This window comes from Carex rostrata, chromosome 12, assembly GCF_964058835.1.
Source record: "Carex rostrata chromosome 12, lpCarRost1.2, whole genome shotgun sequence".
Classification (NCBI taxonomy): domain Eukaryota; kingdom Viridiplantae; phylum Streptophyta; class Magnoliopsida; order Poales; family Cyperaceae; genus Carex; species Carex rostrata.
In genome coordinates, this window is record NC_135929.1 from 12382917 (window position 1) to 12400858 (window position 17942).

The following is a 17942-nucleotide window of genomic DNA, read 5'->3' on the forward strand; positions in this document are numbered from 1 at the left end:
ATATATATATATATGAGTTAGGCTGGGGTGCTATGGATAGCATAGTGGCCTCTATGCTACGGCTCAATATTCGAGTTTTCAAAATCCAAACGGTCGATCCGAACCGTTCATCTTATTCTCCATATTAATATCTGCTTGGAGACAAAATTTTATAATTTTCTGAATTTTTTTACTATTTATTAAGCCACTTTGAAAATCGCTAATCCAACGGTTTTACTGTTTTGTGCAGCCACCGTTGGATCAACAATTTTGTAAAATACTTAATAAATAGTAAAAAAATTCAGAAAAATGTAAAATTTGGTCTCCAAGCAAATATTAATATGGAGAATAAGATGAACGGTTCGGATCGACCGTTTGGATTTTGAAAACTCGAATATTGAGCCGTAGCATAGAGACCACTATGCTATCCATAGCACCCAGCCTAACTCTATATATATATATATATTTAGCATGCAACCCATAGCCAACTCAGTTTTTTGCTACGGACTTTTTAGCCACCTGATTGCTTTAAATTTCGTGCAGAGAGATGAAGCGCTGGAGCAGATAGAATTTAATGGAGAAAAAATTAAACGCGTTGAAAACCCCTCCGTTAATCTAATTTCCTCTGTAGTCTGTGCAGCCCCTCACCCCAACCGTCCGCCACCCCAATTACTAGGGTTTAGCGTCGGGCCTCTACCTATGGCTTTTCTCTCCCCGCTCACCCTTCCCTGACCCCCACACCCCTTCCCAATGCAGGCCCCACTCTCTGTCGCACGCTCTCCCTATCGCTTCTCTCGCAACTCAAGCTCTTTTAAACCCTGTCGCGCGATCTCGAGGCAACCTCACCTCGAATCGATACGGTGATAGTCTTTGTTTCTCCGCTTCACAAGGGATCTAAAGAGCAAGTATGTTTATCTTCCCTGATTCCAAAAATGCAACTAATTTTGCATGAATTAGTTGTATTTTTAATCAATTTTGAACTTCGGGATTTATAATTTGTCCTCTTTTTCAAAAAAGAAAAGTTTTTGAAATTTTTGATTTAGAACTATATAAAAGCTTCACCAATTAGATTAATGAGGATTAGTTAGAACTTAATTAATTTCTGCCTGAACGTTATGTTTCAAACTTAAAAAGAACATTAAAGACATAATTTGGATTGCTATCAGTTTAGTCTGAACTATGAAGGTTAGGTCCAGCCTAATTAAATTGCACTTAGCTAATCATGCCTGCTAATAGATATAAGTATTGGTTGTAAAATAGGCTCAGTATAGAAACCTTTGTGATATCAGTTTGTTTGATACTGTATTTTGCTTTAATGTAAACAATTGATGATTTATGCACTGACTTAATTAGATAACATGTTATTCGATTGATACTAGTTGATGCTGATTGTAGTTTCATTTTATGTAATAAATTCAATTTGTACAATCCATTTCTTATGTTTTGTGATTATTTAACTAGGTCAATTGAGTAACGAGAAATGTGGACTTCCAATTTTTGTTTTGGAGGTGAAATTCTGAGATGGTTATTGAAGAATGTCAACTTGCTGGTTTTGTTGAATAGCTAGCTTTTAGTTGATTCAATTGTGTTATATTGCTAACATGCAAATGCCCTTCAACTTGTTGTTGTTTTACTTTATTTTGATTTTCTATTGGGTTGAATTTACATTACAGTTTACTTTATTTCAGTTGTACTCTTTGGGATTAATACTTAGAAAGAATGTATGATGTATGCTTGTAAGAATTTTTAATGTTATATATAAATGATGAATTATGTATTTTTTTAATTGTGGTGTTTTCTGTGATTAATACTTTATAAGACAGTGGTACCTATGCTGGTATAGTGGGTGACCAAAAACAGTCTATTAGAAATGGAAAATTTGGTACAAGGGTGCTTGTCATGTCATGCTCTAGCTGTATGTGTAATTTGAGGACAATATGGGACTTGTAGCTAGGGTTTTAATTCAGTTTTCTAATAGACTGTTTTGGGTATGTATATTTGTGCTAAAAAACAATATATTAGATAGTTTTCTAATATGAAAATCGGTTACTGCCTGCTGAAAATTCATTTTCTAAATTCTTCCAAAATTGAATAAAAAAAGAAATAATTTTATTCCAGCAATCAATGGTAATTGTTTTTCCAAATTACCTTGTGCAGTCCCTAATTAATATGCAATCAAAATACTACTAGTGATCAACATATATAAGCCAAGTGCATTAATCACTTCACTGGTGTCCAAAACAGTCCAATAGACCAATAATGAAAACCCATACAAAGCTAATAAAAGGCCAATTTGGTAAAATCAACTTCACAGTTATATAAATAAAGTACATCAAGACACTCTAGAACCAAATTTTACATTTGTTGGATTTTCTAGTCATTTATTAGGTATTTTCAAAGTTTACATTTTCAAAAAAATAAAACTAAAGTTTTTCTGCATAATTTACCAGACTGCCCCCACATACAATCACCTGTTAAACATAGTTATAAAACTAAAAAAAAAATGGAATTTAGCATGTATTTAGAATAGGATTTCCTATACATTATCGTAAAAAGAACAAAAATTATGTAGTAAATCTCTCTAAATTTGATTTTAAAGTTGGCTTATCAGAAAAATATGACAATAAAACAGTATCTAACGTAAACCTTGTGCATCCATGATGCTTAATTCCTAAATATAAATTTTACATTTCTTAAAAAGATACATTAATTCTGAAGAACAACAATTAACTCAAAATCATTTTACAAGCGCACTTTCAAAATTATAAACTATACTAATAGTGTACCAAAAAAAAATTACAAAAAATATTAACAAAGTAAAGTGTACCAACACACATTCAAGTATTACATTCATCTCATAAATTGAACTGTTGAGGAGAATTGAACATTAAAAAACTGCAAATCTAATAAAAATTATTACAACACATATTCAACCCAACAACACACATATTTAGCCGGACTAAAAATCAAAATAAAGTGCTTACAACCATATTAAGTAAATTTCATATAACACATTCAGAAAATTATATTTACACAAGGATGGACTTGATGTCACAGTTCCTTGCATAAGTATTACATCCGTCTTTTTTTCCTTCTTGCTACTTGCTACTGCACCATATATGTTGGCACAACTCCTCTTGTCAGAATGGGCTTGATGACACAGTTCCTCTTAATTTCGTCAAATAATACACAAGCAAAAAAAAAATTACAAAATAAAGCCCCACCAAACTAGAAAATTTCCTACTATAACTCCTCTTGTCAGATTATACCACCTTTTAATCTACCAAAAAGAAATAATAAACTCACTGAACCACTTATTATTCAATACCTTGAAAAGAAAAAAAAAACAAAATGATTCCGTGCTCAATTGGTTCACATTTGTCAAATTGAAATTGAATATGGATGCACACTAATTGGTACATGGTACTAGTGCCAAACTATACCAATTGTAATCTCTTCCTAAGCCAGTACCCATAAAAGATCAACTACGCACTTAAGGATAATTTGGTCTTAATAAGTCATATGTAGAAAATTAAGTTGTATCTGACCTAGGGTTTACTGAAACTTTTGATTCTAATTCGTGCAAAAGAAAGAGAAAAGTAGAAGCACCTGGTACACATCGGTTTTGACAAAAGTTTGGAGGACATGAAATATGAGGTATAAACATAGAGTTAACAGTTCTTAAAATTTCTGAAAAACAAAAACACACGAAATTTACAAAAAATCTACGAAATTAGTAGAAGAGCTGGAGAATAGCACGGAGGAGACAACCTTACCAATAGCAACAAGATTTGTTTGTTCCACGAGTACACATCGGTTTTGACAAAAGTTTGGAGGACATGAAATATGAGGTATAAACATAGAGTTAACAGTTCTTAAAATTTCTGAAAAACAAAAACACACGAAATTTACAAAAAATCTACAAAATTAGTAGAAGAGCTGGAGAATAGCACGGAGGAGACAACCTTACCAATAGCAACAAGATTTGTTTGTTCCACGACACAACATGATCCCAATATATAGAGATTCCGGCTTGTGGATATGGAGTAGAGAGCAAGAATGATGTGGAAACAAGATCTGGAGAACAATCTATCCGGGGTCGGTGAAGACGAGCGCACAAAATAGGCGCGGGACCGGAGGGGCGACAAGGGCAAAGAGCCCCGAGGCGAAACCCTAGCGGAGGAGGGAGAATGGACGGAGGTGGGGGGTGTTCTGGGAGGGGACTTTAGATTAACGGAGCTTTTGAAACACATTTTTTTTCCATCTCCGTCAATTCATTTGCAGCCAGCGCTCTATCCTGGTGCGCGAAATTTAAAGCAATCCGATGGTTAAAAAGTCAGTAGCAAAAAACTGAGTTAACTATGGGTTGCATGCTAGCCAATTCATATATATATATATATATATATATATATATAGAATATGCTAGCATGCTATGCATAACATAGAGCCCCTCCATGCAATGGCACGGATTTCGAGTTTTCAAAATTCTAACGGTCAATCCGAACCGTTCATCTTGTTCTCTATATTAATATGTGTTTGGAGACCAAATTTTACATTTTTTAGAATTTTTTTACTATTTCTTTAGATTTATTGTAAATCCCTGTTTTCAGCAAATCTGAACCATAAAAAAACAGCGATTTTCAATAAATCTAAAGAAATAGTAAATAAATTCCAAAAAATATAAAATTTGGTCTCCAAACACATAATAATATGGAGAACAAGATGAATGGTTCGGATCGACCGTTAGGATTTTGAAAACTCAAAATCCGAGCCGTTGCATGGAGGGGCTCTATGCTATGCATAGCATGCTAGCATATTCCTATATATATATAGCAATATATATATATATAGACCCCGGCTAAATTGCTGCTGCCAGCAGTTCTTCCCAAGTGCTGCCGGGGCTATATTTAGCCGTGTGATGTCCAAACAACAAATCCAAACCGTTAGATGTTTAATCTATATTATAATCTACTTGGAGACCAAATTTTACATTTTTTGGAATTTTTTTACTATTTATTAAGCTGGATTAAAAACCGCTGTTTTCAGTAAATTTCTGCAGCATTTAAAACAGCGGTTTTCAAACCAGCTTAATAAATAGTAAAAAAATTCCAAAAAGTGTAAAATTTGGTCTCCAAGTAGATTATAATATAGATTAAGCATCTAACGGTTTGAATTTGTTGTTTGGACATCACATGGCTAAATATAGCCCCGGCAGCACTTGGGCAGAACTGATGGCAGCAGCAATTTAGCCGGACTCTCTCTCTCTCTCTCTCTATATATATAGCAATATATATATATATATATATATATATATATATATATATATATATATAGAGGTTGACTTGGGTGAGCCATGGCTCACCAAGCGTTTATACTCCACACCTTATTTTCATTTTGAAAGTCCAAACGACCGATCCAAACCGTTAGATGTGATCTCCATATTGAAATGTGCTTGGAGACCAAATTTTACATTTTTTGGAATGTTTTTACTATTTATTAAGTATTTTTGAAAATTGATTTTTTTATTGTGAACAGTAAAAACAGTAAAATTTTCTGGACCATCGGATCAGTAATTTTCAAAAATGCTTAATAAATAGTAAAAAATTTCAAAAAATGTAAAATTTGGTCTTCAAGCACATTTCAATATAGAGAACAAGATGAATGGTTTGGATCTGTTGTTTGAATTTTCAAAAAGCCTAAAATGAGCCATGACTCATTTTAGCCCAACTCTCTCTCTCTCTCTCTCTCTCTATATATATATATATATAGGGATGAGCTATGGTGCATTGCAATGCATGAACCCTCTTATGCATTGCACTATAAATCATAGATTTAAAGTCCAAATGACCAATCCGAACCGCTCATCTTGTTCTTCATATTAATATGGATTAAATATCTAACGGTTTGGATCGGTCGTTTGGACTTTAAATCCGTGATTATAGTGCAATGCATAAGGGGGTTCATGCATTGCAATGCACCATAGCCCATCTCTCTCTCTCTCTATATATATATATATATATATATATATATAGGAATATGCTAGCATGCTATGCATAGCATAGATCCCCTCCATGCAACGCCTTGGATTTCGACTTTTCAAAATCCTAACGGTTGATCCAAACTGATTATCTCCTTCTCCATATTAATATGTGTTTGGGGACCAAATTTTACATTTTTTGGAATTTTTTTACTATTTCTTTAGATTTATTGAAAATCGCTGTTTTTTTATGGTTCAGATTTGCTGAAAACAGCGATTTTCAATAAATCTAAACAGTTTGTCTCTCCTCCGTTTATTGAAAATCTGAAAATCGCTGATCCAACGGTGGCTTGCCAAACAGTAAAATCAGGGGTTCACCGTTGGATCAGCGATTTTCAAAGTGGCTTAATAAATAGCAAAAAAATTCCAAAAAATGTAAAATTTGGTCTCCAAGCAGATATTAATATGGAGAACAAGATGAACGGTTCGGATCGACTGTTTGGATTTTGAAAAATCGAAAATGGGGTGGCAGCACTTTGGGCCAAGTGCTTATGGAAGCACATTAGCCTATCTATCTATATATATATATATATATATATATATATATATATATATATATATATATATATATATATATATATATGAGTATATATATGAGGAGGGATTCAATTACACTCTTTTTTTGTGACACCGGATTACATCCTTTGTTTTTAAAGTTCAAACAGTCAATCCGAACCGTTCAACATGATGAATATGTTAAAATGTGTGTGTAGATCAAATTTTACATTTTTCTGAATTTTTTTACTATTTATTAAGATGGGTACAAAAATTCAATGGTCTGAATATAGCGATTTTGTTAAATACTTAATAAATAGTAAAAAAATTCTAAAAGAAATGTAAAATTTGATATGCAAGTGCATTTTAACATATCCATTATGTTGAACGGTTTGGATCGACTATTTGGAGTTTAAAAACTTTGAAAATGGAGAGTGTAATTTGGTGTCACCAAAAAAGAGTGTAATTGGATCCCTCCTCTCTCTATATATAATTTGTAGCCCTTTCTTTAAATACTCTTTTGAACGTAAATGTATATGTCTATTATAACTTACATTGGTTATATATATACTTCTGTTCATAGATATATAGTTCGTGATAGGCTCGAGCCAGCGGTAAAATACCAGTCTCTTTGTGGAAATTAAATCTTTAGGAAAGCATACATATATAGGAAATTAGAGTGGCTAATAAGACTGCCTATATATAGGAAAACATACACAGTAGACCAAGAGAATTAATGTTTTTATTATTATTATTTTAGGCTTGGTCTTGTTTTGCAATTTTGGATTTTGATATTGCACCGTTGCTTTGTTGCTTTCTGTCCCTATATGACAGTTGTTTAAATTAACAACTCCACATGCCTACAATGGTTTACTAGCTATATATATCTCCATTATATTATTAAGCACGTTGGGTGTCCGATCCGTCAACGGCTACGATTGAAAGGTGAAACTTCGAATTTAATCTCTGCCCTTCAATTACATAATTTGTCTTCTTTTGATTAAATGCATATGTTTTATGTATAGAAGTCTAAATTTAGTTAAAAACATACTCACCACATGTGCTGCCACACGATACGTTATAATTAAAATTGAACAAATTCTGAAATTTACCGATATATTTATCTGTTTCCTTATTTCTTTGTTTCCATATTTCTCCTCTTCAATTGAGAAGACTCCACCTTTCATTTTCTTATTTATTTGTTTTCTTACTTTTTCATTCCTCTTTGTTTGTTTCTATACATATTGGTGTGGGCAATTTAGAATATATTTTCAATATAGAATATATCAATGTGTGTGTGTATATATATATTCTATAAATTGGAAACAAAGAAGAAGAATAATATAAATTGGAAACAAAGAAGAAGAAGAATATAAATTGGAAACAAAGAAGAATATAAATTGAAATGTGTGTGTGAATATATATTTCTCTTATAATATGTGTGTGTATATATATATATCCTATACATACACACGATAACACTTTTTATTTATGTTTTTTGATATCATATTATATATTGATATTGAATTGTTGTATGATATCTAATATTAGATTCAAATCGAGCTATTATTTGAACCATTGGTACTTAAAAATAAAGAATCATCACATCATCAAATTGTTATCATAGGTCATGATTAAAGTTAATTAAAAATACATAATCATATAAATTTTCTATTAACATGTGTTTTAATTTTTAAATAGTTATTAGTTTTATTGATATATTTGTTTCTTATAATATGTCCCGTTGCAACGCACGGGCATGATACTAGTATATATATATATATATGAGTATATATATGAGTATATATATGAGGAGAGATTCAATTACACTCTTTTTCAGTGACACCGGATTACACCCTATTTTTATAAAGTCCAAACAGTCGATCCAAACTGTTCAACATGATGAATATGTTAAAACGTGTGTGTAGAACAAATTTTACATTTTTCTGAATTTTTTTACTATTTATTAAGATGGGTACAAAAATTCAATGGTCTGAATATAGCGATTTTGTTAAATACTTAATAAATAGTAAAAAAATTCTAAAAAAATGTAAAATTTGATATGCAAGTAAATTTTAACATATCCATTATGTTGAACGGTTTGGATCGACTATTTGGAGTTTAAAAACTTTGAAAATGGAGAGTGTAATTCGGTGTCACCAAAAAAGAGTGTAATTGGATCCCTCCTCTCTCTATATATAATTTGTAGCCCTTTCTTTAAATACTCTTTTGAACGTAAATGTATATGTCTATTATAACTTACATTGGTTTTATATATATTTCTGTTCATAGATATATAGTTCGTGATAGGCTCGAGCCAGCGGTAAAAAACCAGTCTCTTTATGGAAATTAAATATTTACGAATTGGGACAGGAGTAGTATTAGGATGGGTGACCTCCTGAGAAGTCCCTGTGTTGCTGATTTCGGTTTAATTTCTAAGTTGGAAATAAAGGCTTTGAAGAGAAAGAAGAAGATAGATATATAGTCTGTGCTATTATATATAGAGCATTAATACAATCAAATTAAGTATATCAATGCAAAATGCCAAATTGTTATAAAGTTGAGAGTTCCCCTTTGTGGATAAATAATAAATACCAAAGAGTGCTAGCACATTTCCGCTAGACATAATTCATTCTACATGGATATATGTATTTAGCTTTTATCAATTAAAAGTGCTGATTTACAATATCCCGGGGCATGCTCATTTAAAAATAAAACATTGTTCATCCCCTGGACATGCACATTTTAACCATAATAAATTATAATAATATTGTTCATTATAATAAAATATCACTACAAGAATTTGTTTTAACCGCTAAGGTAAAAAAATGACTATTTTCGAAGGTAAGTCGACATAAATTACTATTTCTAAATGAGGAGGGTTCAAATGCCTCCATGTTTTTGTGCCTCCATCATGCCTCCATCTCCCTCCATCATTTTCAAAGTTCAAACAGTCGATCCGAACCGCTCAACCTAAACTCTATACTAAAATATGTTTGGAGACCAAATTTTATATTTTTAGGAATTTTTTTACTATTTTTTTAGATAGGTACAAAATCAGTAAATCCGAACCATCTAAAAACAGTATTTTTCTACCTATCCAAAAAAATAGTAAAAAAATTCCTAAAAATATAAAATTTGGTCTCCAAACATATTTTAGTATGGAGTTTAGGTTGAACGGTTCGGATCGACTGTTTGAACTTTGAAAATGATGGAGGGAGATGGAGGCATGATGGAGGCACAAAAACATGGAGGCATTTGAACCCTCCTCTTTCTAAATATATCACTATTATGAATGAGAGTATTAAAAGGATACGAACACTGTTAAAAAAAAGTTTATCCTTGCATATAAGACAACATATATTCTTGTAGTACATGCATTAATTGTATTGCCCACCCGAAATTACAAACATGTATGAATTATAAACTAATCATTGTTTTTTTTTTGGTGTGTGTGGCAAAAGTGGATATGTTCTACTTGTTTCATCACGAAGTTGAAGCTAAATAGTTTATACAAAAACAGTGATAATCACTGATAAAAGAAATCCTATAACCAGATATTATAGCAACCATCTAGAGGTATCTACTAAACACATATAGCTAAAATAGAAAAATAGCATAGGTACGAAACACTAAATGACTGTCACAAACTAAATTAACCACCTAAATGTTATCACTAATCACTATCACACTAGCTGAGGATGAACTAGCATCATCCAGAGGCAACTCAGAGAGTAGTAAGAGGCAACTCAGAGAGTAGCATCAATGGCCTCAATTTCCTCTAATCATTGTCTTGTTAACTGCAATTATATTTGAATGAATCTGTGGATATGATGTAACTTAATTATATTCGCTGTAGTAACATGCATGGATTATGAACATACATATATAACACATCATCGATCTATGCATGCCTTTTGACTTGATTCCTCAATTGTGGAGAACTATTCATCAATTGATGATGGATGAAAATCGTGGCAAGCACAACACGCGTATGGATATATAAACGTTCCTAAGTTCATCAAGCTCCTTTGTGAACTCAACTCTAACTAAAACCTACCGGATTGATTTCAAATGACGAATCTGAACCGTTGAAACCATCTAACTTACGAGTGATGAGCGTACATGCAAAAAAAAAAAAAAACTTTTGAATTAATTTAGTAGAAAGTCAAACGGTTAAAATTAGACGGTTTATTAAATAATTTTTATATATTCATTTTTTGAACGATTTTTGACCACTTGACTCTATAAAAAAATAATCCAAAAATTAAATTTTTTTGCATGTAGATGCATCACTCGTAAATAGATGGGTTTCAACGGTTCGGATTTGTCATTTAAAATTACTCCAATAGATTTTAGAGTTGAATTCACAAAAAAACTTGGTGAATTTAAGAACATTGACTGGACTCAGCTAATTGTGGCTTGCCACTGCCTTTTAAAAATTAATATTGAACACAAATTCATATATGGACTATGTATCTTAAAGATTGATTAGTATTGGTGTTTTTTCTATCATCTTGGTCTCTAGCGGTAGAGAATATGTTAACAGATCTAATTTATTGTATTGAATTCATGATTGCGTTAACAAATGTAGTTTTAATCCGATAGAAGTCTGCGGGTTCTCTTATTCATATATTTCTCATGTGTACAATACAAGATTATAAAACCACTCTTATATGCTACAAATTGTGAATGAAAATTCATTTCTAAATTAATTACAATTAAAAAATGGAGAAATAAATTCCAATAGTAGTGGGGTATGAATTTCAATAGTAGTAGCGTAGTGGAGAAATAAATTGAGAAACAAAAATACATAGAAACAAAAATTATTTTAAAAAAATATATAGATTTTTTTTTTAAATGATTCACATCTAAATTTACTCTAAATTTATAGTAATAAATAGAAAACAAAATGGGGCAACAGTTGTTGGGGTATGAATTCCCAAATGCATCATACGTAGAAACAAAAATTATTTAAAAAATATACATAGATTTTTTTTTAAATGATTCACATCTAAATTTACTCTAAATTGGTTATATATCCAGTTATCCACATTGTCGACGTTCCAACAGTAACAATAATGCAGGCAAAAAAAAATTATTTAGAGTATGTATCTTTTGACTTTTATAGGTGATAGTCATTGATCAAATTCAATTGTTGAACTGTCAATTCTGCGCAAGTTAGATTCAATAATATTTTTACCAAATTGGGGAGCATTTCACAAGCAGCTCATTGTATATTGGTATTTTGAATACGAATTAATGCTAGATTGGCAAGTCATCCCTAAATCAAGGCAATAAAGGTTGGCTATGTAATTAATTGAAATAGTATATATGTTTTGACATAAAATAATGTATGTGGAAGGTTCGCGAAATGTCTTTTGAACGCTTAATGTAACCTAATTTGCTTAATTAATTTTATTGAGATCAAGTCAACACATTCTACATAAAAACAAAGATCCTTTTATATTGTATAAGAACATTTGATATTCTATATATATTAGCTAGTTAGGTACATTTATATACTGACACTACTACAAAAAAAATATTTTTCTCATCGCTGTATAGATGTGGTGATTTTTACCATCCGTGATGTAGATGAGCCGTCACCATTGTTTGATCAATACCAACTCTATTCTTTTTTTTGAACCGATGGAGATGTTCAAAAGGGTAATTAATACTTTTTTTAGAAGTAATATTCATGCATGCACAAAATACACAACATGTGTCTATCCAAACAAAATAAATTCCTGACATATCTAGCTAGCTAGGATAATAGCAAACTCTTCTCGACATGCATAGTGTCGAGTTCCGCAACTGCGAATTCTACAACTCCCAAATCCCACCCACTATAACTAATGGTTCCATCCTTATCCGTTGTATATTTAAGATTGCAATAACCATCCCTGATTATATGATAGTTCCTAAAATTTTACAATTTCCCTATACCAAGTATCAGATATTTAATCACTTGCCACACCATAAAATCAAACCTCTAGTACTTGACCTCAACTATCTCAATATATCTTCTTGGAGATGGTTGAAGCCTCGGTGGGACTCGTGGATTTGATGGCACTCCATCCTCAACTGGCCATGGCAGAGCATAACAGTAATGTAACAAATTAAATTAACAATTATCAATTGATAAGTAGACCCTTAATTAATTTAACTTGCAACAATTAATTAAATGATGCATGGAAGCTATATATAGCTTAATTAAGTTGGAAAACTATATATATACTTACACAATCCTCATTTTGTACTATTGTGAGCCTGACAAGTTGGGGCAGCTCTTTATGATCCAATTTTTCATTTGTAAAAAAGTAAATGTACAAATGAAAACAGTTAAAACCTTCAAGTTATCAAATTTTGGGAGTCTTGCCGGCAAAACTGTCAATTCCTATATATATACACCTGTACTTAGGATAATAATATACAAAGACAAGTCGGAACAATTAATTGAACTATATATAAATTTATTAGCTATAAATGTGGGTCAATTAATTCAGGACCATGAAATTAATTAACTAGCTATGTGGGTCAATTAATCATGTAAAATTAGCACCGCAATTAATTTGTGACCTTAAAACTATAAATGTGGGTCAATCACATAAAATTGAATCTGATAATGTGATTGGAGGTCAATTTAGTTAATTACAGTATCCAACATTTTATTGTAAACACTTAATTAGACACCCGGGGGTGTTAATTAGAGAGATTAATTAATTATACCAGGAGAGAGCACTTGAGATGTAACTCCAGAAGATGAACATCTGCATAATCTTCTCAAGTAAATTGTCAATGATCCACTCCATGGAATATTGGGCTTGAGAATTCCTCGCATTGATATTGAGGACAGGTAAAGAGGTCCACATGTTGTTCCACCTCTTAGACAGTACACGTGTACGCACTGCCTCTTGGGTGGCCAGCAACCCTAAGATTACGACAAGTATTGGGTTGGGCAAATTACTAATGTAGTCGCTCATTGTTCCTACAGTGGAAGAGGTGAGATGATCAGATAAACCCCAAACAGTCGAGATAGTACTGTATGCAGGCTCGAGGTGGAAGATGAACAGGTCGATCGAGAATTAATTCAATTTTCTACACACCATCGGTTGAACCGATGGTGTTAAAGTTGAACACATTCTCCGAAGTTAAGCCCCCAAAATCTTACAAATTTTGAGTTGCGAATTGAACGGTCCAATCTTCAATTGTGTGGTATGATATTTTTTATCGCTCAGATCTGATGGTGCGATACAAATTCAAAGTGTGTGTTACTTTAGAGTTAGTTTATTGGGAATATTTGATAGAAAAATTTAAATAAATGAGACATTGTATATACAAGCAAATTAACTACATATCATATATATATGATGAAATTGAAATGTGTCCCTCATATGATTAAAACATGTTCAATTTTATCATATTTGATCAATTCAATTTTAACATGTTAAATTTATCATTTAAATTGTAAACAAACTGCTACAGCAATGTTATTACATCATGTTAAAAATTGAAATAAACGAGACGTTGTATGTATAAGCAATCATAATTTAATATTTGATCATTTAAATTTAAATTTTATCATATTTGATCGTATTAAATTTTATGATATTTTATCATTTAAATTTAATAACATGTTAAATTATAATAATTCAATAATTTAAACGTTAATAGCATCTTAAATTATAATAATTTCAGTTTGCTTTAATAGCTAAAAACACTAAGAGCAATCATAATTTAAACTTTGCACAGGAAAAAATTAGTTTCATGTATTTTAACATATCATGTTCAACGTACAGCTTGAGTTGATTGTTAGTACTTCTAAAATCAAGTTACAATTCGATGTTGTAATTAAGTACAGTTTGTTGCAATCAACTATGTATAATATCCCTCCTTATTAAAAATATATTAAAAATATAATTGTCCCTTTATGAAAAATATATTAAAATATAATTGTCTAATTATACTCTAAATATAGAGATCATGTTCCATAGCTTGGATTGACTGTTGGTACGTACTTTGAAAATAAATTAAGTTGCAATTATAGTAACTTGAAAAATAATTTAAATTTTAACATGTTCAAATTATGGTAATTTTAATTAATCATATCGATTTAAATTTTAACAGAGACTCTTAATTAGGATTTTGGGTTTAGGATTTAACCCAAATTTCCCTCCAGCGCCAAACTTCTGGTTTTAAACTTCATCATTTCCCTAAAGTAACTGTAACATTATGTAATTTTAAATACGTATCATATAATTGAAAATTTTATTATTTAAAAATAATCAACTATGTAACGGCACGTTGAATCAAAATACTATGTTAAGGTCCAATTAAAATAATTAAAAATGTCCAATAGAATAGAAGCCTGTTTCCATCCAATTATATTACGGCAATCCATATATTAATTTCTATAAAATAACTAATCAAAACTTTTATAATTATAACCACCCCTCTTAATGAACCGTCCCCTCAGTTAAATCAAGCGTCGCTCCCACTCGCGCCCCGTCCTGTTAATTCCCTTCTATCTATATATTTTAATTAGCTTCAAAACGCTTAAAATTCATTGTGTTCCCTGACACATCCATTGTGCAACTTCAAAATTTCACGGTTCAGTTTTATCTTTTGGGATTCTTCACAGCCACCGACGGACTACCCAAAAATCTCTCCTCTTAGTCTTTTGAAAATTTCTCATCAAGGTAACCTCAAATTACTATTCTCTCAATATTATTATACTTTGTAAATAGTATCATATAGTATGTTTATTTTTGGTTCAAACGTTTATAAATGTCTATTAAATCTCATCTATTTTTATATTTATTTGTTTGATGAAGATTCATGAAAATAAAAATAAGAAAGACGTCCATGGTGGGTGACAATGAAAACAAGCCCGAAATCAAGGTTTCGTGCCGAGAACGCCGATGCAAATATTGAATTTTACAAAGAAGAAATGCCAAAAAATCCAATCTCGGCACCAAATCAACGATAATTTGATTAGAATGGAATGGACATTAAAGCGAACGAGTTTGAAGTAGTGAACGATGCAATTTTAATTCCGCGAACAACATCAAATGCACCGCAATCAATGGCGAGGGATGAAAATGTGTGCACTTCAACTTAAGTCTCAAGTACATAATTGACAATGAATTATAAAAAAATCACACCAACTTTTATGTCCCAATAAATTCATGATTAACTTGACTGTGAGATGATATATACATCAGCTTAATGATGATTAAACCGAATTAATGCAACACACCAGGCTACATGTGTTGGGGGTTATTCAAGAAATGAGAACTACCGGTACACATGTATCAACAACAAGAAACTCACAAAAAATCCAATATACTGTATACCAACAAGATCCGACAAATTAGAGATAAATACAACTTGCATGCATGCAACCAAAACCAACAATAATAGACAAAAGATGTTAACTCGAGATAGATCGAGTCCAAGAAGTACACAAGAGAAAACAAACACGAGATAAGGTGATTCAGTTGAGCCTACTCCACTGGGAGTCAAACGACCAACAAACTTTATTATTAAACAAGAGATTATAAGGGATTACAAGAGTGTTCCAATTATTAGTACAAACAATCACTCTACCTCTCTTTCTCTCTTCTTCTCTCTCTTTCTGTTTTGCTCAAAGAGCTGCTAGCCAAATATACCCCAAAAATGGCGTAGGTCTTCCAAGAAATAGAAGGGAGCAAAAGAGTTTCGGCCTAGGGCTGATTTGGGACTAAACCCAAAAATCCCAACAACATGCAAATAAATTAAGAAAAGAACACATAAACTAAATCATGCACACATTGGCAATGCACATTCTCTTTAGTAATTGTAATTCACAGCACGGCATGTCTTTCGGATTTCACCCTGGGTCCCACCAATGTCACCCATTTTCACCATCGATTCCCCGAATTTTGCCGCAAAGAGCTCAGGTTTAGTTCGGAAGTCATTTAGAAGGTTCAGCGTCTCGCCGCTTGTCAGGAGGCTCCAGTCTGAGAAAAAGAGTCCCTTGAGATCTGCGACATTCTGGTAATACTGGTTATCCAGCTGCTCTGGAGTCACAAAATCCTGCGGTACAACACCATCCTCGTTTGCATTTTGTGGGCACTTGGTTCTCAGAAAAGAACCAAAGCCTTGATCCATGGTGGGGTCGATGGTTGGGTAGAGGCGGGTCGTGAAGGAGGAGCAGTGAGAGCGGCCGATTGAGTGAGCCCCAGAAAGTGCGACCACGTCATCTGTAGAGAGCCCTTGGGCTGCAAAAAGTGCATTTACAACTGTGAGATTTTGAAAGGGAGCGGGAAGCGACTTCAAGACCTCATCTGCAATGGACACCCTTCCGTCGAGCCTTCCCGAAGGGATTTCATAAGAGATTCCTCCCAGAAAATAAGACGCGTCTCGTGCTGCAAAGGCGATGATATCTGCACATGAGACTACACCGGGACAGACACGTTCTAGAGTTTCTTTCGCCTCATCGATCACTTCGAAGCCACGGAGGCTGGGATTGTTCACGACGGACAACTTCTCAGGGTTCGGGTTTTGTGGCGATGGGTCTAGTAGGACGGAAGCATCACAGCCCTATTAATTGTAACATATAATAAGGAATAAATAATTTTCAAACAAGATCCTATTAACTGTATGATTAAGGAATAAATAATTTTCAAACAAGATCCTATTACTTTTACATGGCAACATAATAAGAAGGTATTACTGGTAAGTTCAATGTTGAAACGTGAAAAATTTCAAGAAAAATCATTTCAATGAACTATTGTAAAAGAATGCTCCAAGTAAACAAAATGAAACATTTAATTAGTTGCATTAATAATTAAGAAACAAAACTAAACACATGTAGAGTAGGTAGTTAAGAACTTAATAATAATATATAAAAGTACGTTAAGTGAAGAATAAGTAAGATAGATACCCTAACAAAGCAATCATGGAAGAACATTCTGATGACGCCGGCACCGAAGCCCGGATCCATTGCAATATACTTATGGACTACAGCTTTCACTATTATTTCTGCTTGTGGACAAGTTTTAGCACACTTGGTGTAGTAACCAACTTCAAGAGAAGTGGTTGACATTACACCAAATAGGAGGATACATGGGAGAAAAGCTAAGATTTGATATGTGTTTCTTGCACCCATTTGGTGATTGAGAGAAAGAGAGCTAGCTAGGGAGAGAAAGATGTGTCTACTTTTTATGTATTTAAGTTTTTGTTTTGGTGCATTAGAGTGGATAATAAGACTGCCTATATATAGGAAAGCATACATGTACAGTAGCCCAAGAGAATTAATGGTTTTTATTATTATTATTATTATTATTATTTTAGGCTTGGTCTTGTTTTGCAATTTTGGATTTTGATATTGCACCGTTGCTTTGTTGCTTTCTGTCCCTGTATGACAGTTGTATAAACAACTCCA

General features: G+C 32.3%; 1 protein-coding gene across 1 annotated transcript; it reads right to left on the minus strand.

The window, feature by feature from the left end:
* Positions 1-16334: 16334 nt before the first annotated feature.
* Positions 16335-17669, minus strand: LOC144563443 (peroxidase 2-like). Its single transcript, XM_078312917.1, has 2 exons — positions 17442-17669; positions 16335-17098 (listed from the first exon to the last, which is right to left on the minus strand). Exons 1-2 carry the CDS (start codon positions 17664-17666, stop codon positions 16346-16348), a joined length of 978 nt encoding a protein of 325 aa, XP_078169043.1. The 5' UTR covers positions 17667-17669; the 3' UTR covers positions 16335-16345.
* Between the last annotated feature and the right edge of the window lie 273 nt (positions 17670-17942).